The sequence below is a fragment of the Bemisia tabaci genome, chromosome 6 (assembly GCF_918797505.1).
Source record: "Bemisia tabaci chromosome 6, PGI_BMITA_v3".
NCBI classification, from domain to species: Eukaryota; Metazoa; Arthropoda; class Insecta; order Hemiptera; family Aleyrodidae; genus Bemisia; species Bemisia tabaci.
In genome coordinates, this window is record NC_092798.1 from 31,106,223 (window position 1) to 31,132,958 (window position 26,736).

General features: G+C 41.7%; 1 protein-coding gene across 4 annotated transcripts in view; it reads right to left on the minus strand.

Moving 5' to 3' along the window:
- The window catches only part of LOC109044016 (protein C-ets-1), a 247,304-nt gene that overhangs the window by 50,614 nt on the left and 169,954 nt on the right, over nt 1–26,736 (minus strand). For all 4 annotated transcript variants that reach the window (XM_019061474.2, XM_019061482.2, XM_019061489.2 and 1 more), the window contains 2 exons: nt 16,396–16,596; nt 1,281–1,466 (listed from right to left, as the gene is read on the minus strand). In XM_019061474.2, coding sequence (XP_018917019.1) covers nt 1,281–1,466; nt 16,396–16,596 — 387 coding nt within the window. The remainder of the gene's footprint in view (nt 1–1,280; nt 1,467–16,395; nt 16,597–26,736) is intronic.

Genomic DNA, 26,736 nt, shown 5'->3' on the forward strand with positions numbered 1-26,736 from the left:
AATTGAGAATAAGCATGTTCGTCTAAAAATCTGCTTTCAGGAAATTCCCCGATTGAACTTGTGTTATATAGGAATAAAATTCCTCGCTCATTTACGCCAAATGCAAATTTTGTCAATCGCGCGCCATCAGGTTTTCAGTATGCTAAGATCCAGAAAAGTTCCCAAGTTCATAAGTTCCTCAAGTTATAAAAGTTTTCAAACCCGGAAGTTCAAAGTCAAAGTTATGGGGTTAAATGGGCGGTCTCTATTTCATCCTTAATTTTGAGCAGAACTAGTTATGATCAAAAATAAAACGTTGAAATTGAATTCAAAGACTGAGTAGCTAAAATAATGATGATCCAGTGTAAAGTGCAGACCTACTGAAATCCATTTCGTGCCTAGACGACCATGCAGATGGAAAAAGGGAATTGCTATCCGAACGATCGAAATCCTTGATCGTTCTTAGGATACATTCAAAAGATCCGGCAATCTCTACGTCGACCAATTACAGAGAAAGAGCCGAGAGAGTTGGTCTGGTCTGGTATCGGTAACGTGAGAGGGTTAATTGGAACTTAAGTCACGAAGAGACTTGAGACTAGGTCCCGATTAACACCTATTGAACCACCTAGTGACAGCGATTCGGTTAATGTTCGGTTGGATAGAGGGAGAGTATAATTTGGCATTTCCTCCAGAGACGAAAATCGAAAGTTCGAGCAGCCTGTTACACTACAACCGATTCTGAAGCTCTCTCTAAGCAGAAATCCGACCAATAAACTTAAAAAGCTGGAAAAGCTTGAGAAACTTCTTATCGGGCTTTTCCTCGAAATTTTGGTGCAGCTTAATTACATGATTCGTGGTTTCAGTTACTTTATGAACCAACGGAAGATGGAGAAAACTTTGAGTAATGGTTAACATTAGAACGGAAGCAGGCAAAAAATGCGTGATTATTAGAAAGCGTGAAAGGAAACTTTCAGGTAAATTTTTCAACAGGGGGATGGAAAAGACCTTTAAAACTGAGACATTTAGCTAACATTGACATTGAGTAATTTTGTATCAGGATTTCTTGATCAATTCTCCCAATTGACTCAACCCTTTTCATCTTTTAACGTTCAAGTCATCAGGTCTACGACAATTTTGCGTTAAAGGGAGTAATTTGATACAATCACTAATTTACACATCAGAAGCTTGACGACACAACCATTTCTCAGTATGATTTATATTATACTAGTAACTCAGTTAGGTACGGTCATTCCCAGCCCTCTATTGAAGAATACTCATTGCAAAGTAGAGAAGTGACTTACCGTAAGGTGTCGAAGATGTGTTCTGGTTGGCGGCAGGAACGTTGTTATTGTTGTTTGCGGCAGCGACGGCCGATTTTGAGTTATTCGATTGTTCATAAGTTCCTAACAAAGCACTGAGATCAGGGACACAGGTTGAGTCGTACATTGGTGGCACATTTTCAAGAGACGCTTGGTCCAATTCTACTTCTGTAACATAAAACCAAGAAAAATACTTAATACATAATGCACTTTAAAAAGACACTTTCAAGGAATAAAATATTTTTAAAGCAAACCTGTGGAACGAATGAATTCTGTGATGAGTCAGGCATTAGTGGAAAAATGTGACCAGAATGAGAATTACAAAGAGCTTTTTTCTTCAAGTTGCTACTTCTCACTACTCTAGATGTCGTTTCAGAATTATATTACGTCTATGTCATTGCCAAAGTTTGAATATTTCTTACTACCTGACGTGCGACATAGGATTATTTAAGTTTCAGGAATTTACTTACAGACTGATTTCACGGAGAAAAAAATTTGAGGGGTTATCCTCTAAAATGGTGGTGCTACCCCCAATCTGTTGTATGATATGGGCATTTCCAATGGATTTTGGTGGCACTGCAACTCAAGTTTGGGTAGTGCTGTAACTTTGGTTAGTAACCCAATATATTAGGGTACTACCACAATTAATTGGAATTGCTCATGATTATCATCCAACGACCCTTACCTCTTTTTTCCGTGTTGGAATCATTTTAAGGGAGGGAGGGGGGGGGAGATATTTAACGATACTTCGACGCGGTGGTTCAACTATAACGTCCGACGACCAATAATTGTACAACAATCTCGACTCGTGACTCTTGAAATCCGCAAATTTTTATTCACGGCTGCAAAATTTCCCCCAAAACCCAAAAAGCTGCCGAACCGCACACCGCGCATCCGTGCAACAGGTGATAAGAATCGCCGCGGCCAAAGTCAAGAGCAGCGCTGGGCGTCGCGTCGGAGTCGGACAGGACAGGAGTCATATCATAATCAAAAGCGATTAACGCATTCAATAATCGGAGGATATCCTGCAGGAAGACGGGCTCCATACAGGAAGGTGCATTCCTGTTTTTTGTTGTTTCCACCGTGGCTTTCAGTATATAACCCGGCGCTACGCTGAACGCTCTGCCACAGTTTATCATGTTCCTCGCAAACGCGCCGGCTGGTTTCAGCACTTCGGATTCGAGTTTTTTTTCATCGGAAAATCGGCGGGATTTTCTGAAAATTGCGCGAAGTGAAAGTCCGCGTTGTGATGCGGAGCGACCTGGATAATCAGTGACGTGAATTTGATGACAGAAGACCCGAAAGGATACAAGCCATGTGTGAGGGATTTCAGTGCCTTTTGAATACATCCAAGTGCAACAGTGACTGTCCAAGGGAAAGAAACACTTAAAGGGAACTTTAAAATTGAGATCTTGAGAACATTTTAGTGCAAAAAAACTCGGCTTTGCGAAAAAATCATTGCACTCTTGAAATAGCCATGCTCAAGGCTCTTTATCGGGTCATATTGCAACTTTACAACCTTCTTTGGACAGAAATGAGCTCTACCATGGCACTTTACTCCTTAGAATCTTCATAAAAGTTTTCCATCAAAAAGAGATTTCGATTTATCAGAAGTGAGAGGTTCATTCACTTTTAACTGAGAAGTAAAAACCATCGATTTCCTCATACTCTTTAATTTTTGTGAATAATCCTGTGAAGAACATAGTGAAAATCGTTAACAAGAACCCAACGAGTTGGTTTAACAAAAATCCTTTCAAAATTTAACCTAGCAGTGTTTTACCTAGATGAACTTCAGTCATGACGTGAATCGACATCGGGCGAATATAAGGTTTACGGAATATAAATCGATCCTCAATGTTGTATAGAGTAAAAATAAATTTTGCTTGATTAAAATGAGGTGTATTCGTCACCCCGCCAGTCCCGCCAATCAAAATTGTTTTTATTATAGGCCTGTCAAGTGTATAACATTATAATGTTTCGGCTGAGCTGTACATTTTGGTGAAGATGAAACATTGTGAAGTGTAGGTTTTTCTCATCGGTGAGAATAAAATCCTGAAAGATGACGAATTCTAGGAGTCTCAAGTAAAATTCCACCCAAAAAATGCAGGAATTCAACCAAAAAAATCAAGATGAAAAACCTCCAAAATTTTCGGCGCACTCCAAACGACTCGAATCCAACCAGGGCCCTCATTAAAATTCCAATCCCCCGGACCGGGAATAAATTCCGATTCCGGAACTCCGAAAATTCCGAAGCGACGCACAGTGGACCGGGTCAATAGGAGAGGTCGGACATAGTTTTGAAACTTTAATCGCTTAAAACACCGTTTATACGAAACTTTGAGGTTCTGAAAGTGGTTTCATCGTGAGATAATCTTCCAGAGGTACCCCTCAAAATTTAAAATGTGACAGAATAAACATCAAAATTTGCGGTTTTGGTCCAAAAATTTATGTCCGACCTCTCTAATTGGCTCGATCTACTGTGCGACGATTATCGTGGAGTGCCGAAATCTGGGGTCGCTGTAATTCGCCGAAATCGACGCGATCCGTCTCTCCGATACGATACCGAACTGGTTTTCCTGATTGCGTGCTAGGGCCTCGCCGAGTGTAACGAGGAAAAAAGTCGGCCATTAGACTTGATCGTTGGGGCGCTCCGCGGGGGCGGGGGTGGGGGGGAACGGGGGGAGGCCTTGAATGTAGCGATGTAGGCGGATAATTACGGCCCAGTCGCCCGGACTATTCCGAGCTCATCTCCGACAGGCTACACTGTCGTCAGACGATGGCGGCAGAGATGGATTCACAGAATCTAGATTGAGCTGATTCGCGGCCTGGAGCTTCCCCCGTTGCCGGCTTTGGGCTTCAAGACTTTTCAACCCGCATACGATTACATCAAGTTTAACGGAAAACGCTAGTTTTTTTAGGGTGACAAGTTTTCTTTGGCTTCCAAAATTCCATCACATGTTGATGGTTGGGTAAAATTTTCAGACTTTTCCGGGTTTTCACCGACTGTCAATAGGGCGAACAAGTTCTGGATTTTAGATTTACATTTTAGATTTACTTCGATTACAAAATCTATTTTTCATTGCTCATAAAGGATTCATTGCCTGGTGGTCTCTGGGAGGATAGGGGGCAATGGTGATTGGGCGTCATAGAGCGCGAGGCTGCGCTAAAAGCGGCTTAATGTATGTATTACATTTTGGATTTACTTTGATTACAAAATGTATTTTTCATCGGTCATAAAAAAAATTTTGAGGTCAAATTTTTACGTTCAATTAACTGCAGGAGCTTTACTAGTTTATTTCTATAAACCAAAAAGGTAAAAAATTGCAGGAGAATTCTTTTACCCCCTCATCAAGTGAACAGTAATTTCGAATCCCTAATTAGAATGTAAAAAGAGTCGAGTCAACATTCCAGGGCTGAGTTCTTTTTAGTTCTCTCTCAGATTTGCTACAGACGAAATAACGTCGGAGAAATGAACCAATCGTATGGGGATGCTCATGGACTTTTTCCAATAGACTGAAAAGCAGACCGCCTTGGGTTTCCATTTGACTAGATCCATTCCTGTTAAACTCAGTCAAAATTGCAGGGATTCGATTTTTTGCTCGCCTGGCAACTGCGAGTTTCATCAACGTCCAAGGCTAACCCCGACCGATGCATCGGCTAACTCCGATTGCACAGTGCACACGTTAATGACCCGGCCGTAAAATACGAGTCGACGCGCTAAGGGTGCTAAAGAGCACGGGCTCGCGGTGTTTCGGCTGAATTTTAAGGGGAGTCAAATCCGTAGTGAGAGAGCCGGTTGTCGACGAAATTTTCAATTTTTTGGCGTTTAGGATACCCGAAAGCCGTAACGACAAATATGAAAAATCCGCGACTCCGCAAGTTTACAAAAAGTGCACTCGCTGTACTAATATGATGAGTTCGTTTCATTTTTGTGGGGAAAAACTTCAATTTTTTCATGAAGGTGGAATTAATTAATTAAATTCTTAAAGAGAAATTCCAATTACATAAGTTGCCGCATCTTTTTGGCGAGGGGGTATAGTTTTTCCCGCTGCCAATATAAATATTTCAGAATCGTTAAATGCGCGCAGAAAATGAGACCTATTTACTGCCGTGCTAAGGAAAAGCGTCATACGAGCATTCGAATGTTGTCAAATTTTCTCTAGGAAAATATGTATTCTTGACGAAAGTTATTGACATTTTTCCTCAAAATTTTTAGACACATTAGATCAAATTCCGAACAAGATGCTCTGAAAAATCCGGAGAGCAATATTAACAATTCTTTCCGAAAATTTGTGATTTGTCAACGGACATTTGACAATGTCTGAAGGCTCATATGCCGTTTTTCCTTGACGCAGTAATATGTTCATCACTTTATTGCTTCTCACCCCTCCCCTCAGGCTCCGTAAAAAAAACCCTGAGAGCAAATGCTCCCTAACATTCAATCGCTTGTTTTTCGGTTTTTGAGTACAATAAGGAAAACTGCACATTTAAGTTCCCGCTAAAAATATTAAAACTCGGCTGGTATAGAGCGCTTGTCCGCGGAACGTTCAATTTCGCATTTATTGCTATGATTACACACGTACGTTAAAAATTTAATAGCAGTCTAATTTTGCGTTTACATCGGCTGCTATATTGCGTGACGGCCGCAGCACGGACAAGACTGCGAGAATCTCGGGGCATCGTGGCGGACCCGCCCGACCGCGCGATCCTCCGATGTTTTCAAGACAATATTCGTTAGTCCAAATCCGACTCTACGAACATAGAATACACACGGTGCAGTACGGGAGGAATTCAAGCGGGAAAAATGACTCGGGCTCTGACGCAAGCAAATTAATTAACCCTTTTCGGCGTGGTTCCGCGCCGGTGACTCCCAACGCGCCAAAAACCGTCGTCGGATTCGTAAATATGCAATTTCGAACCGGGGTTAATGCACTTGATTTATTTTGGAGCGGAAAAATACGCTGGAAATCCCACTCCGTTACGCAAGCTTTTGGGAACTTGTCGATGTACGGATTTTTATATTCTCTGGTCATAAAATGGAAGAAATTCAAATTTTACACAAACTCGGGAGTGCTTTCGTTCAAGGAAAGTCTGGGATTTCAAAGAAAAAAAAAAGAAAAAAAAAAGCTGTCAAAGACAGAAGTCTGAGAAATACGCTGGAAATCCCACTGCGTTACGCAAGCTTTTGGAAACTTGTCGTTGTACGGATTTTTATAAACTCTGGTCATAAAATGGAAAAAAATTAAAATTTTATAGAATCTCGAGAGTGCTTTCGTTCAAGGACAGACTGGGATTTAAAAAAAAAAAAAAAAAAAAAAAAAAAAAAAAAAAATGTTATCAACAGAAGTCGACAGAGTCGTTTTCATCTTTTTTTTATAGTTCACAACTTAGGGGTGACCAAATAAAAAAGAAAACTATTAAAATATTTTTTCATTGAAGCATATACACGCCTTTTTTTCTCTTGCCAGCTCTTACGTACAATAAAAACTACACAATTAGACCTTCAGTCATTTAAAAACATTGAATAAATTGAAAATTGAGAATTAACAATACGCGAGGAAAGTTTTAATCAAGAACTGTAGTATTACACCGGGCATTAATGAAGGTCATTAGAGAACAAAAAAGATCTCTACAAATTTTATCGATGATAAGCATAACTAGCGACGAGCAATATGAAAAATTACATGCATATTCATTATCCTCACACGGCGGGAGCAAGTGTTCGAATGCTCTTGAGGATCCTTGTCTTCAGTTACGATCATTTACAATTTTAATTAGGGCTAATTCTGAATAGTAAGCAACATTACTGCCTTTCAGTCGAGAGAAAGAAAGATCCAAAAATAGATGGGCAATAAAGTTGACAGTTGGTGCAGCATGTCAAGAATATTGTAATTATTTCAAGGGAATATTCCTATGTTATTTTTTTGTTTAAGTTTTCCAAGTTCCTAATTAAATATTGAAAAATACCTGCGGTGATACAAGAAACACTAATGGACAGGTAACTTTTCCAAATCGCAATGATATTCATCATTTTTTTAAGAACGTTAGGTTAGGTTATTTATTTGTATACGTTTTCCAAGTTCCTGACTGAAGTTTGAGAGATACTTTCGGTGATACAAGATGCACCAATGGACCGGTGAGTTTTCGTAATCGCAATGATGTTAATCATTTTTTTAAAAACGTTCGAAGATGGTAGATCTTTGGTAATGACTGGACAAACAGGGCTTCTGTTCTTGTCAAAGGAGGAAGACAAAGAAGAAAAATTTAAAGATCCAGACTAAGAGTATCTACCCTGTCAGCTTTACTAACACAGAGGTCACTCTCGAATGTACAGTAATGAGGCGGAATGAATCGCGTAGCCACAACGATAGAGACAAATAACCAGAAATTATTTCAAAATTCAGGCTCAAAATTGCTCGTGTATATTCATGTAGGGCTAGGAGAAAACAATGACCGACGAGGTGCAAGGTCAAAAAACCTGTTCATCGCTACGGCGGACAAAATAATCAGTTCGATGAGAAGACACGGGGAAACCCGAAATTTTCCAGGCGGGCGAGCACAAATCGGGTACAGCGAGGGGGGTTGCGGGCGAGGGGGCGGCGAAAGGGGGGCCTGGGCGATCTCCGCACTGGAGGCTGGCGCGGAGGCACAATATCCATATCCGGTCGGCAGCGAAATACACTTAACATTACAATGGTATAAAATGAGGCGAATATTTTTGATACACGGAGCTCCGCGGCATTGTGTTTGTCCATCGTGTACGAAATGACGGCAGTCACTCGCTCCGGATGTCATTAAGATTGCAGGATTGGGCCACGAAATTGTTGGGTAAACGAGTCAATGAGCGGAGTTTATGGAGATTTTTTGGAATCACTGGCAACGTTGGCGTCATGAACTCTGGATCAGAGAGACACGATGCCGTACGGACGATAAAAAAAAAAAAAAAAAAAAAAAAAAAAAAAAAAAACTCCTCTCATATGGGGCATGAAAATGTTTGATTTTAAATGGGAAAAAATCTAGTTATGCCCCATTGTCCCCACGATTATCAAATCAAATTTTTGAAGTCGACTTGCAGCCCTTTCTGACAGGTTTTGCCAGAGTCTGTTCTGCGTCTTCATTTCGAATTTTTTGGTAAAAATATTTTCCAAATTTGGTTGCTGAGAATCTCTTGAAAAGTCAACGGAGTTTAAGAAATACTACCAATCGTCTTGAATCAATTTTGGGACGGTTTCTGGAAAAATTAAACAAATATTCTGCTGTAAATAGTTTAGTTTTCCATGAATTGTTTTAAAACACTGATCGAGCAAGAGCACATTGCTGATCAGTTACGAAAAAGGTCACACTCTACCTGACGTCCAAGAGATGCTGTTCTATGCTAAAAACGCACGTTTGGTTACAGCTTGGTCTTGCGGAAAGTATATTGGTTGAACAAATAATGTTAATGGTCAGATGCCTGGCTATGTAGGATCCCCAGAAAATATAATAGTATAAGATTTGTGCCTGGTAAACTGGTTACTATAGATATCCTGGAGATCAAAGGTGGGGTCTAGCAACCCCCAACATCAATTTTGATCAATGTAAGCCTTCTTCCTATTGAATCAATAACCTTTTTGTCATTCATTTCTCGATTTTGAGTAGAAGGACGTCTCCCTGCTGAGGCAATACATTATTTATTTATTTCTTTATTTTATTTTATATAAATGACGTCATTGTGAAACTTCTACAACTAGCAACCATGACGAGAATACTTAGCTTGATAACATCAACGGATTGCTTTTTGAGACGCCTTCGGCATTTGTCTCGGATACAACGAAAATACATTAGTCGTAGGGGCGAACAATGGCAACATACATCAGCTTGACGTCGGGGGGGGGGGGCACAGGTCTCCGAAGCTTCGGGGGGCGGGCCCCTGGTACCTCCACCCGCGCGCCGGTCTGGACACGGCTCTTGCGCAAACGCAAATCATAAATCCGAGGGATCTCCACTTCATCGTCCCCACACCGCCCCTAACCAGCCCCCCCCCCCCTTCCCCGGGGTCTACCTGAAAGGAATTCCTATTTAGATTTTTTGAATTACGGGGCCGCGGTTGGAACAAGGAAAATTAAACATGCGTTGGTCGTAATTTAGTTGCCGTGTTCCATCCGAGGAAAAATTTCTAACGCGAGTTGGAAGTGGACTCCATTTTGCAATTAGGAACTACAATTTCTGGTGCATCCGTAAAAACACTTATGAACATGGGAAAACTAATGGCACATACGTTGTTTCTAAACTAAGCCAGAAATTATACTTCCGAAGAGCAAAATGTGGTCCAAATCTAGAACACCAGCGAGTTCACTATGCCTCGGGGACTTAAACGCAGCGCACTAAAACTTACGTTAAAAGTGATATAATCGACGCGAACCTGTGATTTTAGACTGTAACTTGACTAAACTCTACTCACAAGCTGCAAGCTTGTCAGCTGTAAAAAGAAAAATTCCCTTCTAATTTTTTTGCAGATTTTAATGACAGTCGAAGTTCAAGCACTTTTGAAAATATATTTAACCAAACTGGTCAACCAGAGCCAAACCCTAAAAACACCGACTTTAAGGTTCTATTTGATTCTTCTCATTTGTATTTCCTACAATAAACAACTGTAGCTACAGCATTTGCATGCTCTCTGCTATACCTCAGAAAATGGAAGGAGTAGGGAACTTTCAAAAATAAATGCAAAAGTGTAAATTCTACGCTCGCTATATTTTCAAGAGCTTCACTGCACTTTTTGTTTCTGAAAAATTGAACACATATAAACACGTACTGAGTTGCTGAAAAAAAAAAGGTAGGATGGGGGCCATTTGGGGCCTCATTCTCAACACACATCCAAGCCGATCAAAACAAAATCATGATTTGATTCTGATGCGTGGTTCTGAATCACGCCCCTTCAGCAGGAAGGTAATGATCGTTAACACTGCATGATTATATCATTTGGTTCCTTCTGATGAGCACCGAGAGCTAGATCGCAGATACAATTTGAGAATCGGCCGAGGAGTTTTCAGGGCGTTACTGTGTTATGACTTACGCAAGGACGCGTTTTGCTCACTGAACATGTGACGTCACTCCAGAAGCACACATTTTTAAGTCCTCCGTCCGTAACGGGTAATGATAACGAGAGTGGGTAATTACTGCATTGCGAGGGCCGAGAAAACTCCAGCCATCAGGGAAATCATTCTTGTTCTCGAGATGAAATTACTGACTTTTTACTGGCTTGCCCACATTATTCAACGGCCCAATTTCAGGATTCATTTAGCAGAGCTTTTCAGGGAGGGCGATTTAATTTGACAATTCGATTGATTCACAAGGGCATGAGCTCCTACAGTTATACATAACCTTTCAATAAATGTGCGAGATGAACTATTATTAAATATTAAAAAATATAACTGAGAGGACACTTTTCTTTCACGACCCACCTTTACTTTTTAAAAAAATAAAAAAGAAGAAATGCATTTAAAACTGATGGAAATCTCAGCTAATAAATTTGATTGACAGCTCATTAGGAACAGTAAAAATGATGAGAGAAAAGTAAATATGATTTATTTTTACTTGATTTCAGCCTTTCTTTGGAGGGTTTGAGCAAAAGTTGTAGATGCTACTTTCGAGTCTTATCTGGAGTTCCCGGTCGTATCGACAGCTTCCGAGATATTCAAAAAGAAAACTTTTGAGGAGTTGATAGACATGGAGAAAAAGAACGAATATGCTGTTAAATTAAATGATACTTCGACCAATTCCGATAGTTCTGACGTGGGCTCGGCAGAGACTTTTGATATGATAAATAAGTTTACACACTTTTCAACAGCGACGAAAGATCAAATGACTTCAATTTAGCGCACTGAAAGTAAATATAATAATCAAGATATCGGATTTTCTGTCTCAGTCTAAAGTGCGTAAACTTATTTGGCGTGGGCTCTACGAGACGAACGACTTGAGAAAATCGTCTTTGAGACCTTTTGGCACCCTTGCGAAGGATAAATCTAGGATAAGAGCGAAGAGGACGCTGCGTTGATTTGTTGCATGCGCAACCGCGAAGATGCAGAGGTGACTCCCGAAGGGTGGAGGAGAGAATAATTACCCGAGAATAGGTAATAAATTGAATAATTGCTGATGCTCCTGTATTGTTACATTTGTCGCTGTTACATCACCGACGCAGGCCGGGCTCCGTCTTCGGCGAGCGAGCCTTTATCGACAGAGCCATCTACCATCATTAACCTGGAGAGCTCCGAAGTTAGAAAGCGTTAAAAATGCCATGTCTGCCTCTGCCTCCCTCTCCGACGACTGACGGGCATAAATCGCGGTTTTTCCGCGGCGGATCGCGGATCACGGATCGCTCTCGGAGGAGCGTGCCGGAAGTTATGCAATCCGCTGACCATTAACTACATGCGCTCCGAGTCGGGAGTTGCCTTGCAAACTCGTTTTGCTGCACTGTCCTACATGGCGCACACCGAAGTGTTATCATCATTATCTCGCACGGCGGCGTCATTAGCCCCCTGCGCGCCCCTCCCGCACCCCCCACCCCACGCCGCGATCCCGCCCTTCGTCAACGATTCAGATTCACGCCCTCGGGTCTGCGTCTCGAGATCAGTTTCGAATTAGAGCAGGAGGGCATAGCTTTAATTGGACGTATTAATGCTGAAAGAGATTATGTACATATGTGGCAGGATCTGTGAAAAGGGATCTTATCTTTCGAAATTCAAAATTGTCGAGTTATTGGTACTACAGCATGGAGAAAGAAAATCTGGACATTTTGACGCAAGTTTGATACTGAGACCTCAGAAATTGAAGGCAATGAGACGTCTTCAAGTTCCAAGACAACAATTTTTAGGGTTTAGGTTAGATTTGTTTTAGGTTACGGAAATGTAGGCCAGGAATTCGAACATGCATTAAAAAAAGAGCAGCTCCCGTCTTCTGTGGTGAGAAAATTAAAATCGACCCACGCGTAGCTTCAATATCAGTGTCTCTGCTTTTGGTGTAGTTCTACATAATATTTACGCTCAAAACTGGTTTGAACATATGAATTTATTAGTACTCGCAAAATAACATTACAGTCCAACATAAAGTTCCGCTCTAGATTCTAAAGCTTCCCTGAGCTGCATGTCTGACTTGCACCCTATGTCAATGTTTCTCTGAGATAGTTAATGATCTCAATGTTGAACCAGTCTTGTTTGATGGTAAAACAAGATATTTAATAATCCTAATGTTGAACCCGCAGTCTTGTTTGATGGTAAAACAAGATGTCACCACTAAAATTTACGTCAGGCTGGCCCGGCCCCCAAAAATCGAATTCACGAGTAATTTTCGACGTTTTTTGAACGGCTAATTAACCACAGTTTGGTTCCTATGACCGAAAAATTCAGTTACACTGGAAAAAAACACGTTGGATCTAGAGTCCAGACTCTCAAAAACATCGACAAGAAAAAGTACTCTTGATTCAATCAGAATCTAGCTTAAATCAAGAACCAAGCCTCTTAATTTGAGCGGATTTCGTTTTGATTCAAGCAAAAATCCGATTGAATCAGGAGTATTTTTCCTTGCCAATTTTTTCTAGAGTCTGGACTCAAGATTCAATGTGTTTTTTTCCCCCCCAGTGTATTTGAATCGAAAAATTTTAGTGATCTGTATTGGCGAGGATCACGTAAATTTTAGGATCCTTTGAACGACGATCCATGGACTAGAAAAAGCCTAGACTGAACCGCCTGAAAACGGGACTTGAACGAACGACAGATCGGTGGCAATCGGAAAGACAAAGCTAACGAAGCGTGGGAGAGGCGACGGGCAACAACTGACGACACCGGGAGTGGCCACTTGCGGTTTTCGGCCGCGGCGTCGTCCATTTTCCCGGCCGCCGAAACCGCGAGCTGCGACCTGGACGCGGGCGGGCAGCGCGGGAACGCGAGTAATCGCCGCGAAAATTAATGTGATTTTACCGTTTTGCCGCTAAGTGTGAGTTGGTTTCCTCGAAAATCGCCGCAGATTATCGACTCGGACGTTTCCTCCGCCCCGTAATTACGTCATTATTCCCGGGCGGGAGGTTAAGGTCAGTTTGCACTGTCTCGCCACCACCGCGGCGGCCCCAAATTATTTCTCGATTCTTCCGAGTCGATTCCGGTCCCATTTTCCGGGAGTTATCCGCATCGAATCGAAAAATAAAAAAAATCGGACGAGCGAAAATGAAAGAGACATTTATCGGTTGACGATATTAAAGAAATCTACAAGTAAATAAACCGAAACCTTTGAAAAAAAGAAAGACGCTAGGTGGCATAGTTATTCCCTCTTAATCTAGATTTCAATACCTCATATCAATGATGAAACAACTTATTTTTAACTGCAAATATATGGTGTCAAATGCGTCTAAATGTTACTTACTACACATGTCGCCTCACCTCTCCCATTGACTCGCTTGACTGTGCGACAGATAGAGGCCCTGCTTTGATGCTAGCGCCTAGATACAACTATTCGAGCTTTTAGGATGTCCGTGTTGCAGAGCTCCAAAATTGAAGGCGCACTAGATTTTCTCGCTCGCTTTACAACGGTGACTATTTCGCAGCATGAAGAATTTACTGGTTGACAGGAGGTAGGGGCTTTATGAAGCCACCTCATGATAAGAATGCGATTTACAATCTCGTAATATCTTTTTTTAGCTATATGTCCGAAGTTTTTCATACATAGAGTATTATACGGACTTTTCAAAGAAAAGTACGTTGATTTCAGAGGTTTCAATCTGAAATTAGGAAGTTTTATAGCAAATTATAAATATTGAGAAGTTTCTTTCTCTCTTATTCATCCGAGGTGATCACCGGTGCAAATAATTTTGCTATAAAATATCTCTCAACACTTTTTCGCCACCTCTTCATCAATCCCGAGGAGAAATCTCGACTTGTGATAAGAGAAAGTGGCGAAAAACGATCCATTCGATTAGGAGTAGTAGCCAAAGCTATCAAGTCAATTCATGCATCCTCTCTAATTCCCGTTCTGAAATCGGAGAAATTGCGCTCAAAATTTGGCAATATGGGATTGTGATGATCGGTCGGCTGAACACCCGGAGGGGGGGGGGGGGGGGGGCGTCAATGCTCGGCCACAAATCAAAACTCCTACAGCTCGTTCCGAAGAAAGCGCATGCTCCATTTTGGCGCGCTGATCGATGATCAGTGGTCGGGGAATTGAAAAAGTCGAGAGAAGTATGTGATTTGATCATCTTGAGAGTACGAACTGTCATCATTTGGCCATGACACTAACTTGTGATAACACGAAGTTTAGCTCTACTTCCGTGCGAAACACAGAAAATCCTTCAAAAAGTTGTGTATGCAATTTGACCATCTCACAAGCACGAATAGTTATCGTATGTCATTTTTGGACCAGATTCCAACTTAAGCGATCGACCAAAATGCCCTCCAAAATGTGTGTATGCAATTTAACATACTTAAGAGTGCGAATAGTTATCGCGTAGAGTTTGAACTTTTATTAGCTAGCTATATGTATACTGCTCGAACTATCGACGCTAGGAATTTAGAGATGCCTTCAAAAGCATGTTCATGCTATTCGGTCACTTAGAACGTAAAAAGATTACCGCATAGCGGTGTCATTTGCGGTAACTTTGCGGAGCATCCAGATCTTCTTCTCGGCGATCTATTGCAATGCCTTTAAAAAATGGTAAAGTTATACGCAATTTGAACATCCCAAGGGCGCAAATAGGTATCGACTTGGGTTGCAAGTCACTGACTTTCGTGAATTTGAGTGATTGCCTTGATATACTAACATTCTGAGGACTTGGTTCGTTATTTCATAAATTTTACGCTAAATATCCACGTTAAAACTTGAGGTGATTCTTCTTATTCAAAACAAAATTCTAATTGTAATGAAACTGATGCTAAAAAAAAATAGATCCTTGATTAGACATTATTTTAGGTAACTGTGCTTAAATTCTGAATTCATCTCTTCCAAAAACTCTCTATAGAGTCAGGATCAGGAGTGCAAAGTGTTTCATATCGTAGAGAGCCTTTTCAAATACTTGAACTAGAGTTGAATTTTCGAATTAAGACATTCAGAGCTTATGATCGTGCTTCTGTTTGAACAAGAGGTAAATAAGCTCGACACCCGTTCTACCGTGCCAAGGAAGAACGCCGTATGAACATTCGAGAGTTTCAAAATTTCCTACGATAAAATGTTTATTTTTGCGGAAAGTTATGCATATTTTACCTTGAAATTTTCAAATGTTATCAACGAAATCGTGAGGAGAACTGTCTAAAAAATTCGACGAAAAATATTCAGGATTTTCCTAGTAAATTCGCGTTTTATCAAAGACAATTTGGTAGCGTTTGAGGGTTCATACGGCGTTTTTCCTTACCTCGACACCCGTTCTCCTCGGGCCTGGAGGTAAAGGCAGCGGCGATTAATTATTTATGCGACGCTATTGTTGAACAGACGCGACATGTATCATAGCCCGGGCAGAGCTACGCAAGGAGGGAGGGAGTGCTAATTTAATTACAGCTCGTCATGACACGAAACACTCGCAACGCTCCGATCAACTTCGTACCAACGTGACCGACCCATCGCAGCAACACCGTATTTTTAGTCGCACTGTCAGGTCGAGGCACACTGCGAGTGAACGCCTTCCACTTGTTGCGCCTTGCGCTTACACCATGAAGAGAAACAAAGCCGGCTGCATTTAAGGTTATACAAAATATACAGGGTGCTCCTAGAGTCCCGCACCACCACACTAGGCATCACCCTTATAAATTCTGAACAAATTAAGATAAGGATTAAAGTAAGGATAAAACAGACCTAGACACGCATTTTTAACTTTTCAAATTAACATAATATAATTCATCGTGTGCGTTGCAAGTTTAAACCCATCTTCAGCGATATGATAAAATAAAATAAATTGAAACATAAAGCAACGAAGAAGATTACCACGATGCATGGTTAACAATAAACTATAAAAATTCACTGAATAAATACAATTGAGGAATATCAAGAGAAGGATGTAGTTGCAGAGCGCCAACAGCGTGTTTCAGACTGTTTCATCCTTACAGTAGATAGTAAAATTGGAGTTAAAGGTGAGGAGACTTACCTTTTTGAAGCATTTCTAGGTGTTCCCACAGAATTTCTCCTAGGTACATGGGCGCTCTAGCGAGGAATGAGTTTTTCCCCATGGCACAGATATCTTTCCCTTTCATAAAAAGCTGCTGCGGCGAACTGCTGTCAAGAGAGAACTCCCTCATCGCCCAACACACCCAATGAGCAACTTGTTCTTCTGTCCATTGTTTGGGATCTGTGAACATAATAAAGAAAGTTCTTGAAAATTCTCGTAAGACCAAGATGAGATACTTCCAGCCAAGTCGAAAGAGACGCATATACGTATATAGGATGGGAATATTAATTTTCCGGGAACCTTCGTTCAGAAATGTGGAACAGACTATCACCGTCCTAATTCAGAACTAGCAAACCTCCTGATAATTTCTCTATTCCTAGGATACGTCTATACATAAACGTGTGTATGGACAAAGTATTTCTCTTTTTATTTCTGCATTATGCAGAATTGCAGATAGGTGTTTTCACAAGCGTGTCTTCGTGCCTGGTTCATTTTTGCTTTAATCGGTCCAATGAGGTTCCATGACAAGCACAGGAGCACTAAAAACTAAGATCCTCTGGTTTCGATTAGGATCTTGGTTGATTGCACAGAATCGACATGCTCTGGTCTGTGCGCAATTGGCCAGCGTTGATCATTTCAACGGGACCCCGACGGCGGACCTATTGTTTTTCGTTTCGCACGGGAGGCAATCGATTTCGCGCCCCCCTTACCCCCCTGCACCTCCCCCGACGGCACGTCACGGTGATGTCCCCGGGCACCGGCTGAACCGGCTCTCGTCCGGCCAAGGACAAATAGAGCGTAACCCATGATTCTACGCCTTTGTCGATTTGCCGAGTCACATTTGAATTCCGCGCCATTTTAACCGCTGTCATATTCAGCGGCGAAGCGTAAATAATCGATTATCGATATCTCCTCATTTGAAGCTGTGGAAAAGAATCGATTATTAAGGTATTCGTTGTTTATCGATCCTTTCCCATGAGTTTAAATGCCAGATAAATCGATTTATCGCAAATCACGCCACGCCATTGGTCATATTAACGACCAGTTCCCTCACCCCCTGGACGAGAAAAATAAAGAGAATATGCAGGTCACCGGTGAGAGGAGAAAGACAGTTTAGAAAGCCTTCGCCTGTTCTTTTCATTGACTTGGGGGCAAAAGTACAATTTTCAAAAATCTTTTTTTAAAAAAAAAAATCCTCAAATCAGAGTATTTTTTTTTTTAAAAAAGTACGACGCTCTGTATCAGGAACTAAAAGAAAGTAGAAACGACTGAACAATGATGCTCGATCTCCCGATCAAGAAAGTAGACCCAATTTTTCCTATACTTTCTCAAAAACAGTCCGAAAAAATCCAGCAAGCTTTGGAACAAAAATGTTGGTTTTTTTCTCTTACAGCTAACTTTTTGGTGCTGAAGCAACGCGGACTACCGAAGTTCAAAATAAGAGCGTCTCAAAATCGAAAAAGAGGAAGTACCTTTCCAACATCAATTAGACTTAACTTTGCAATTAGGGGCTACAATTTCTGGCTCATCGGTGAAAACACTCAATGTGGATACGGAAATTAATGGTACATACGTTGTTTCTAAACTGAGCCAGAAATGGTAGTTTCGAATTGAAAATGTAGTACAATACTTCGATAACCTCCCTGTCTCCCCGGAGATTTGAAAGTCCTTGATGATTCCCGGTATTTTCCATCCTGGAACCATGCTTAAAAAGCTTCTGTTCAGATTTCGTTATCTCGTTGGTTATTTTCGAACCATCTTAGCCAATAGTTTGGAACTAAGAAAGTTGGAACTTGTCTGGAAAGAATACACGAGGGCATAGCTTACAGAGCTAGGTCCTTTCCTTACTATGGTGGCTGCGAAATGAGTTAGAGAAGAGGTTTCAAGCTGAAGCTGACCTCTGGTCTGTTTACTTGAACCGGGTGGCTGGGGGCCAGAGGTCGCAAGGTCAAGTCATAACGACTTAATCAACATACCAACATACTGAATAGGATGCCCCCGGTGCAGTCACGGCTGGGGTCATTCTCAGCCCCCTCTTCAGTGCATCCAAGATGCCAAATCACCCGAAAAATCACCGATTATTCTTAAAGTCTCCATTCGAAAACCGTCAAAATTCGCGCACTGCGTAGAACCTACGCCTGCATGCCCCTATGCTATTAATCCTAACACTCTCAACCCCCTGCCACAGATAATCAGGGTCCAGGAGCCGGCGTCTCGGCTGTTGCCAACCCGTGTGCGAAAACTCTATCTCTTCCTATAATTTTAACTGAAATTCCGTTTTTGTTTTTAATTTTGGCAGCGCCGGTTTAAAATCTAGGGGCGGCTCCTGTTATCACGCGTGCGTTTAATTCCTCTTTAATTCGTCTCTTAGACGCGGACTTTATTAAGTCATCAAAGGCCGAGTGGTTGCATCAAATCAATTTCGCCCTCTCCGAGTATTTAACTGCCTCTTTTAATTAAATGCATTCATCTAAGCCGCTCTTTCGGCACGCTAGCTTTGGCTCTAGCCGCAAATTTTTAATCGCTCCTCATCAGGTTCGTCGCCGATTTTAATCAACAGTGTGAGTGTGGTGATGACGTCGCTGCAGCGCTATTTGTTTGCAGAAGCCTATGAACCGTTTTACGAACTTCGATAACAGTTTTTACCCCGTTCCTTTTTACTATACATGATTGACGACAATTTTACGGAGCAGTATTTATTAAGTGAAAAAATCCTAAAAATGATCTGAGTGGAGGGGGATTTTCAGGTCACGGAGGGTTATGCTCATTAGGGTTCTGAGTACCCCTTTTATACTTTTGCTATTTCCAATATTAAACTTATCAATATCATGTAAACCCTTTTGTGTGGCTATTCTATGTACTCATTTACATTTATATCGAATTCTGCTTTCGGATTTTGAGACGTGTCAAGATCTGCTTTCAGAAGAAAAGAATTTTTTTACATTTTACGGGAGGAATTAAAATGTATTCGGTTCCAAAAATAGGTATAAGATTAAGAAAGGGAGCAAAATTAATTTCGTCAGCATTTTTTTTAAGACACAATATCGGTCGCTTCTCAGGCAAGGGAATGTATTTCCACTTCGAGGTTGCAAAATCGACTCCAACCCTTCATTTCCTTACAAGAATACCACTGAACAATTTCTGTCTCAAACTGTGCCAATCCGAAGAAAATTTAGTGAAATTTTCATTAAGAAATGCTCGGCAGTTTCCTCGTAAAAGTAGGTTCAATTAGCGACTGGAAAGTTTCACTGAAATGGACTACCGTTCTTTTGTCTTGAAAAGGTTCAATGAAATGGAATACTGTTCCTTTGTCTTAAAAAGGTTCAATATATAAATCACAATGCTTCTCATACACGTCACCAGAGAGCTTCAGGTCACGATTTAAAAAATCTGTTCAGGATGCGATGGGAAATAAGAAAATGATTCATGCGTCCATGGGCGCGACGCCACTTGTGGAGACGAATACATAGATACATCGGCACATCTTCTCCAATGACGGGGAACGCTCGTGTGCGGCCAATGGGGACCACGGGATCGGAATCTGGGCCGGAGACCGGGAGAGAGGTGGTGGAATGTGGGAGTGGAGCTTGAGAGCCGGTTGCCATGACGACCGGGAAGGGGACGGGTAAAGGGGGGGGGGGGGGGGCGACACCTTCGCGCCTCGCATCTCACCTCCTACCTGGGCCGCGGCCGCCGCCGTCAAACCTGGACGCCCGATCGAGGCACGAGCATACTGCCGTACTAAAGGAAAAACGCCGCATGAACATTCAAAAGTTGCCAAATTTCCTCCAACAAATTGTTTATTTTTGAGGATATTATGGATATTATCTCTTAAAATTTTCAGATAATTTAGATCTGATGGCGAATAAAATTCTCCGAGAAATTGGAGGAAAAATATCCACAGATTTGCCCGAAAATTTGTATTTTATCAGATGCAATTTGGCAACGTCTGAAGGCTCATGCGGCGTTTTTCCTTAGCATGGCAGCAGCTCACTGTCACGAGTTTCGGTTCGAATCGAGTCTGGAAAACTATTTCGAAAGAATGGGGCGAGAGGTCATTGGGAGGCTTTAGTTTACCATCAATCGTTAGATATAAACTGGGACGGTCTTACTCAAGTCTCCGTGACTTCAGATCAGACCAGGATTCTGGAATATGTCAAATAACAAGCATACAACTATTTTAACTCTGGTGAGGGTATTTTTGCCTACCTGATTAGTTGAAGGCGAACTGATAAATTAGTGCGCCACGATACGCTTTTGAGCGTGCTTTCGCTTGTGAACGTGCCTTTCGATGAAAGTTCGATAACTTGACCGAGATGAGTAAAAGGTAATTATTGCCATTGCAATGTTGCTACATTTACACAATTTCATTAAAAGGAAAAACGCGAAACACAACGAAAACCTTTAGATGATAATTTTCTACTTTACTATACATTACTTTTAGTTTAATTCAGCTCTTTAAAATTTAAAATCCCTTTACATAATGGAGCGGAAAAAATATATATCGACGGTGTAAGTCGGCAATCACATAACTCGATTTGCGACGTCGCAGACTTCCTGTCATACTTTATTTTTTAAACGGAAAACTGCTCAACGGCATTTCTTTAAAACTGCCGTAATTTTTCTCCTTTGTGCGAAGAAAATTTTGCAAAAACTTCAAGGAATGATGTCAATTTTTTCTCCTTTAAAAAATTAACATAGCGGCGGAGATTTTCAGACACCGCAAACGAGTTATGTGATTGCCGACTGACACCGTCGATATGTAGTTCGATCCTTTCTGCAGAACGAGTTTCAAATAAACTCCGAAATCGTTTTGTCACTGATCGCACGCGGAACATCATTAAGTTCCCGTGCATTATGTATCGACGAAAATTTCCTTAAATACTGCCTATCGTAACATCGCATTATTTTCGCTTGTAAACCGACGAGTGTCCGACTTCAAGTATCAAAAATACTGCATACGACGCCACGGCTGAATAAAGCCAGGACGTTGAAAAAGTTATCTCTTAGGGCTATGCTCCTTCCAAAAATCTGAGTCTAACAAAATCGACCCTCATTTTGGCTTCTGCGCCAACGTGCTTGACAAAACAAGTAAAAATAAAATATCACGACACGAGGGAGTTGCAGTTGCATCGCTTCTTGACTCAACGATTCATTAACTGCAATGTGCAATTTTTCAACTGGGCCGCTGCGTGAGCTTGCAGCAACACGTAAGCTGTTAACGAACCCGATGGGCAAAGGATGTTTGAAACATTCAAATAGACAGACGCTGATGAATGAGAGGAAATGACAATTAAAGTACTTCTGACGACTTCATTGATATAATCCTTTACAGCATAGCCATACGTAAGCTAGAAACACACTTACTACATCGTGAAGGATGTGTGCTGTAGCCGAGCAGTGTGCAGTTATCTCGATATCAGGGGTCCCCGATCTGACTCAAATTCTAACTCATTACCACATAAATTGAAAAAAAGATGCGCGACGCCTGACTAGCTGTATAAAAGACATACATTTAAAATTGGAACAATTTAGCTCGTGTTCTGTAAAAAAGTTCCGTAAACAAGTTCCGTAAACCTATCTCTGTCTGGACAAGGTCATTTATATGAAATGAACGAAACTATTATGAGAGAACAAACATAAATGTGGTTTAATAATTTTAACTTCCGCCGCCGCGCCGCGCTGACCGCACTGTGTTTGGCGCAATGCGTGAAGTATTCCTGCAGTTTTGTAGGCGCTATGCGTTTTCCGCCGCCCGCTGCTGACCGCAGCGACTGTACTGTCTTTGACGCAATGCGTGAAGTATTCAGGCAGTCTTGTAGGCGCTAATATGTGTTACATGGTGTTACATGCCGACCGCCGCCGCGCCGCGCAGAGGGTTTCTTTTTTTCATCTCAAGCTCTCTCATCATTGCTCTCTGTGCCGCGCCGTTCCAGGCCAAATTCAGTGTTCGGTTTCTCTCTTAGTCTTAACTCGACTTATTAAAGGTGCTGTCCGTATCACAGAAAGACGACTTATAGATTTACTCTCAGGAAATGAGAGATTTTGTCACCTTTTCTCGTTCGTAATTTTTTTTCTGAATCCGATTTTTCTTTATAGCTACATTTAAAAAAATTGCAAAATTTGCCGCCATGGGCCGCGGCCCATGTGGCCACCCCCTTAATCCGGCCCTAGCACCCAAAGCAATCGAAGCTACGGCTCCAGCACCCGGAACTTTCAGTCACTGAGCTCGGAACGGACGGTATACCTACATAACCCGTAACTTTTTTCCAGTGTAGTGCAATTCTGTATACACCACGTTTAGCACATGTTCTTATGTTCTTCGAGGGTCATTCCAGAATGCACTTACGGCTCTCTACGGTAACACGACAGACAGGTCAGGCTGGCGATGGAGGGGGAAATTGAGGCATACAGATTGATAAAGGGGCTCGACAGCACTTGCCGACTTAATTATTCCAATTTTTCTTGAAATCTAGGAGGCCAAAGAACGTGAGTCCTCACGTTGCGGATGCCCCTTTGACCCGGTGCTCCCAAGCTGGGTCCTTTGGTCGAGCCGATTTCACCTGTTCCTCCAGCTTCGTCACGAGAAGTGTGCCGCCTCCACCTCCGCCTCCTCCGCCTCCGGGCAGGCCGCGCGCCGATACGACGATAATGGGAGATGAACGGGAACGGGTTCACGGATTATTTGTGGTTCCAGGGCCACTTTCGGTTATCTGAAATGCGCGCGCACACAAGGATCAAGGATGGATCGCGGTCGCGGGCGGACAAACAAGGGCCGAACGTGCCCGCGCCTGTTTATCATGTGTGAAAGTGATTGTGCCCGTCGTCGCACAGGGCGACATCCTTACACTGGAAAAAAAACACATTGGATCTAGAGTCCAGGCTCTTAAAAACATCGACAAGAAAAAATACTCTTGATTCAATCACATTTTAGCTTAAATCAAGAATCCAGCCTCTTAATTTGAGCGGATTTCCTTTTGATTTAAGCTTAAATCTGATTGAAACAAGAGTATTTTTTCTTGTCAATGTTTTCAAGAGTCTCGACTCTAGATCCAATGTGTTTTTTTTCCAGTGTATGGCTGATGCGAACGATAATCGATCAAAGACACTTAACTTTGAATAATGAAGATGGTAGCACCGACATAGGGAAATCCTTTGGTACTATCAATGTAAAACACTCGAGGAATATCTCGTTATACCTAAGGATTTTTTGCGTATTTTTCGAGAAAAGTTCATTTGAAGTTGGCAACCTCGAATCAGCTCTATGTTAACAATGTAAAAGCAACGTGAAACACCCAAACTTTAACTTTAAATACCTCTGACAGTCGCAAAAAGTCACAAGACCTTTTTGGTAGAATTGAAGTTGGATATCTGATGATTAAGATAATATCAACCCCCAGAGCACCCAGAGCATTTTGCGTTTCAAGCGAGAAATCTTCATTTGAAGTTGACGTCTTTTTCCCGTGTATTTCTTGCGGACCAGTGATTCTCGACCCATTTCCCGCCCACTTTCTACCCAAATTTGAAGTAGTTTTGAGCAGAAAATTTGAAAATGAACCATCATTCTGAGTCAGAAATATCTTTAAGATGACAAACCCCCCCAAAAAAATTTTCAGATGTCGAGTTGTGAATTTTTTATTTTTCCCCACAGAGGACCGCACTGTGCGACGTCGCGTCGGTGTGGGAGTGTGATGGTGATGGCTCTGTCACAAAATCCCTCTCCGTGTGCGTGCTGTATGTGTGTGTGAGCGTTGTGCATCGATGACACCCATCGACGCGAGCAGCGCGCTCCAAGAACAAAAGCTGGAGCGGCGGCTTTGGGAATAAGGAGTCATCTGTTTGCCCAGTTAATACCTCGTTTACATATTTAATCTTCGTTTATGCCGACAAATACTCTCTGTTTACAAAAATAAACTCGACACACCTGAAGAGCCGAGCCCTCCGCGCCCCCCGCCCCCCTCCTCGAACTTACCTTAGTCATTCATTCATTCCTTCTCTCACAACCCTGAGTCCTTTGCCCTTCGTCCTGTCACTCGGATTTTAAGTCTACATCTCGCTGTGACAGTGCCAGGTACCTGTTTCAATTTCTTATCCGTTTCTCGTTGTGGGATACTGAGACTGAGGCATGTATTCAGTAATGTAGGAGAATTCTGCCTTAGCAAGGAAAAACGACGTATGGGTCTCCGGACGTCACCGGATTTCTTTTGATAAAATACGAATTTTAAACAACACTTGTGAATAAACTCTTTTTTCAATTTTCCGAAAAAATTTAGCTGGAGTTCCGCCTAAGATCCTCACAAATTTTAAGGAGAAATATTCATAGATTTTCCAAGTAATAGATGGTTTATTGGGAAAAATTTGGCAACGTCCGAGGGCTCATAGATTTTTCTTCCTTATCAAGACAAAATTTTTCAGACAGTGATACGGTGACATCGCACTAAATGATAGAATTCAAAATAATATAGAGATCATCCTAGTTACGAAGCCCTCGATACAGAGGGAAACTGCGACTAAAAGCGTCATTATTCGAACGTAATCGTAATTATTTGAGTTTTTAAAAGGCTTGGATTAATTCAGTTATATATCCGTAGAATAAAAATGGAAAAAAATACGAATAACTGCCTTTACGATAAAGAAAATTAGACAGAATCTAACTTCGACCAAGGGGCTTATGGGGGAGATTGCTTCGTCCAGCTCTTCCTTAATAATTCACATTCGAAGACGAAACGCGTGCAATCCCTCACCGATAACTTCAAAAAAGGAAAACCGAAGACAATCACGAATGGACAGAGATACCCAGGATAAATCGTCTGTTAGCGTCTTGAGTGCAAATTGATTCTCATGAGCAAATCAGCATTCAAAACGACCACGAAATTCAACGCATCGCTGTACTGGCGCACTGCGCAGTTGTGCCAGTCCAAGCTGAAAAGCGCAAGTTTTCGAACCGATTTCCGAGGAAGACAAACGAGAATCTATCAAAGTATGGCAGCACTGACAGCAAGATTTGCGCGACTCACGCACCTGTAACCCCCGGCTGATTTGAATGAAGTTGACAGACGAATCATCCGCACATTTAGATGCTCGCCACGTCACAGCAGCGAATTGCTCACGATCATCAACTTTGACTCAACGCTTGAACTTACACTGGAAAAAAAAAACATATTGGATCTAGAGTCCATACTCTTGAAAACATTGACAAGAAAAAGACTCTTGATTCAATCAGATTTAAGCTTAAACCAAAAGGAAATCCGCTTAAATTAAGAGGCTTGCTTCTTGATTTAAGCTTAAATCTGATTGAATCAAGAGTATTTTTTTTGTCGATGTTTTTAAGATTCTGGACTCTAGATACAATGTGTTTTTTCTTGAGTGCGATTTAGCTCCTTTTTCAGGATCGGTTTTTTCTCCAAAAATATCTCCCACGTTTATGCAACAATGATTGCTGTCTGACGACCATCCGTCACAGATATTACTCGAGTAAAAAAGAACAGGAAGTGAACGACCCTCTGACTGCAAGAAATGGTCCTCAAAATCTAATGGCTGGCACTGGATTTCTACCATGTTAACTCTGGTGAATCTACTGTATTTCCTGCTAATCATTTGCAAGCAGACAATCCGGTAGCCACTGAAGCATTGTTTTCTCTGCGTAAGGCTACTTTTACATAATTTAATTACGAAAATATTCTCATTAAGAAGGTACGAATCAATACTCCTTAATGAGTATTCAGCCGTTTATTCGTGCACGTGGCAGATAAGCTAATGTCACACGATGAAACCGTGATGTCAATATATCAAGGTTGCAAATGCTGCGATTGGTCCTAGCCATCGAATAAATGAGTACAACACCTGACTTTGAAATATTGGTAGCACCGTTTGATGGTGTGACATTATTGAGACTGAGGGTATGGTCATTGATGACCTGCGATTTTGCACCGCTAACCAATAAGGACGCTGTGCAAGGCATTCATAGCTCCACCTCCAGTTCTCGTTTCAAACCAGACAAACAGCTATGATAAGCTGCAATAAGCTATGACGAGTTCGGACTTCGAGGAAGACCTAGGATGCATCTATTCCTGCTCTAACGATGCGCGTGTTGCATACAAGTGCATTTCAGGGCGATTGTGGATGAAATGAATGGATCGGGCTACTACTTCCAATCGAAACTGAGGAGTTTCTACATGCAAAGTTGATGGATCATTGATGAATCTGACGAGACGACGTCACGCGATTTGGCAAGTTTGGCGAGAAGCGGCAGGTGACCCAGGATGCATCTATTCCTGCTCTAACGATGCGCGTGTTGCATAGGAGCGCATTTAAAGGCGA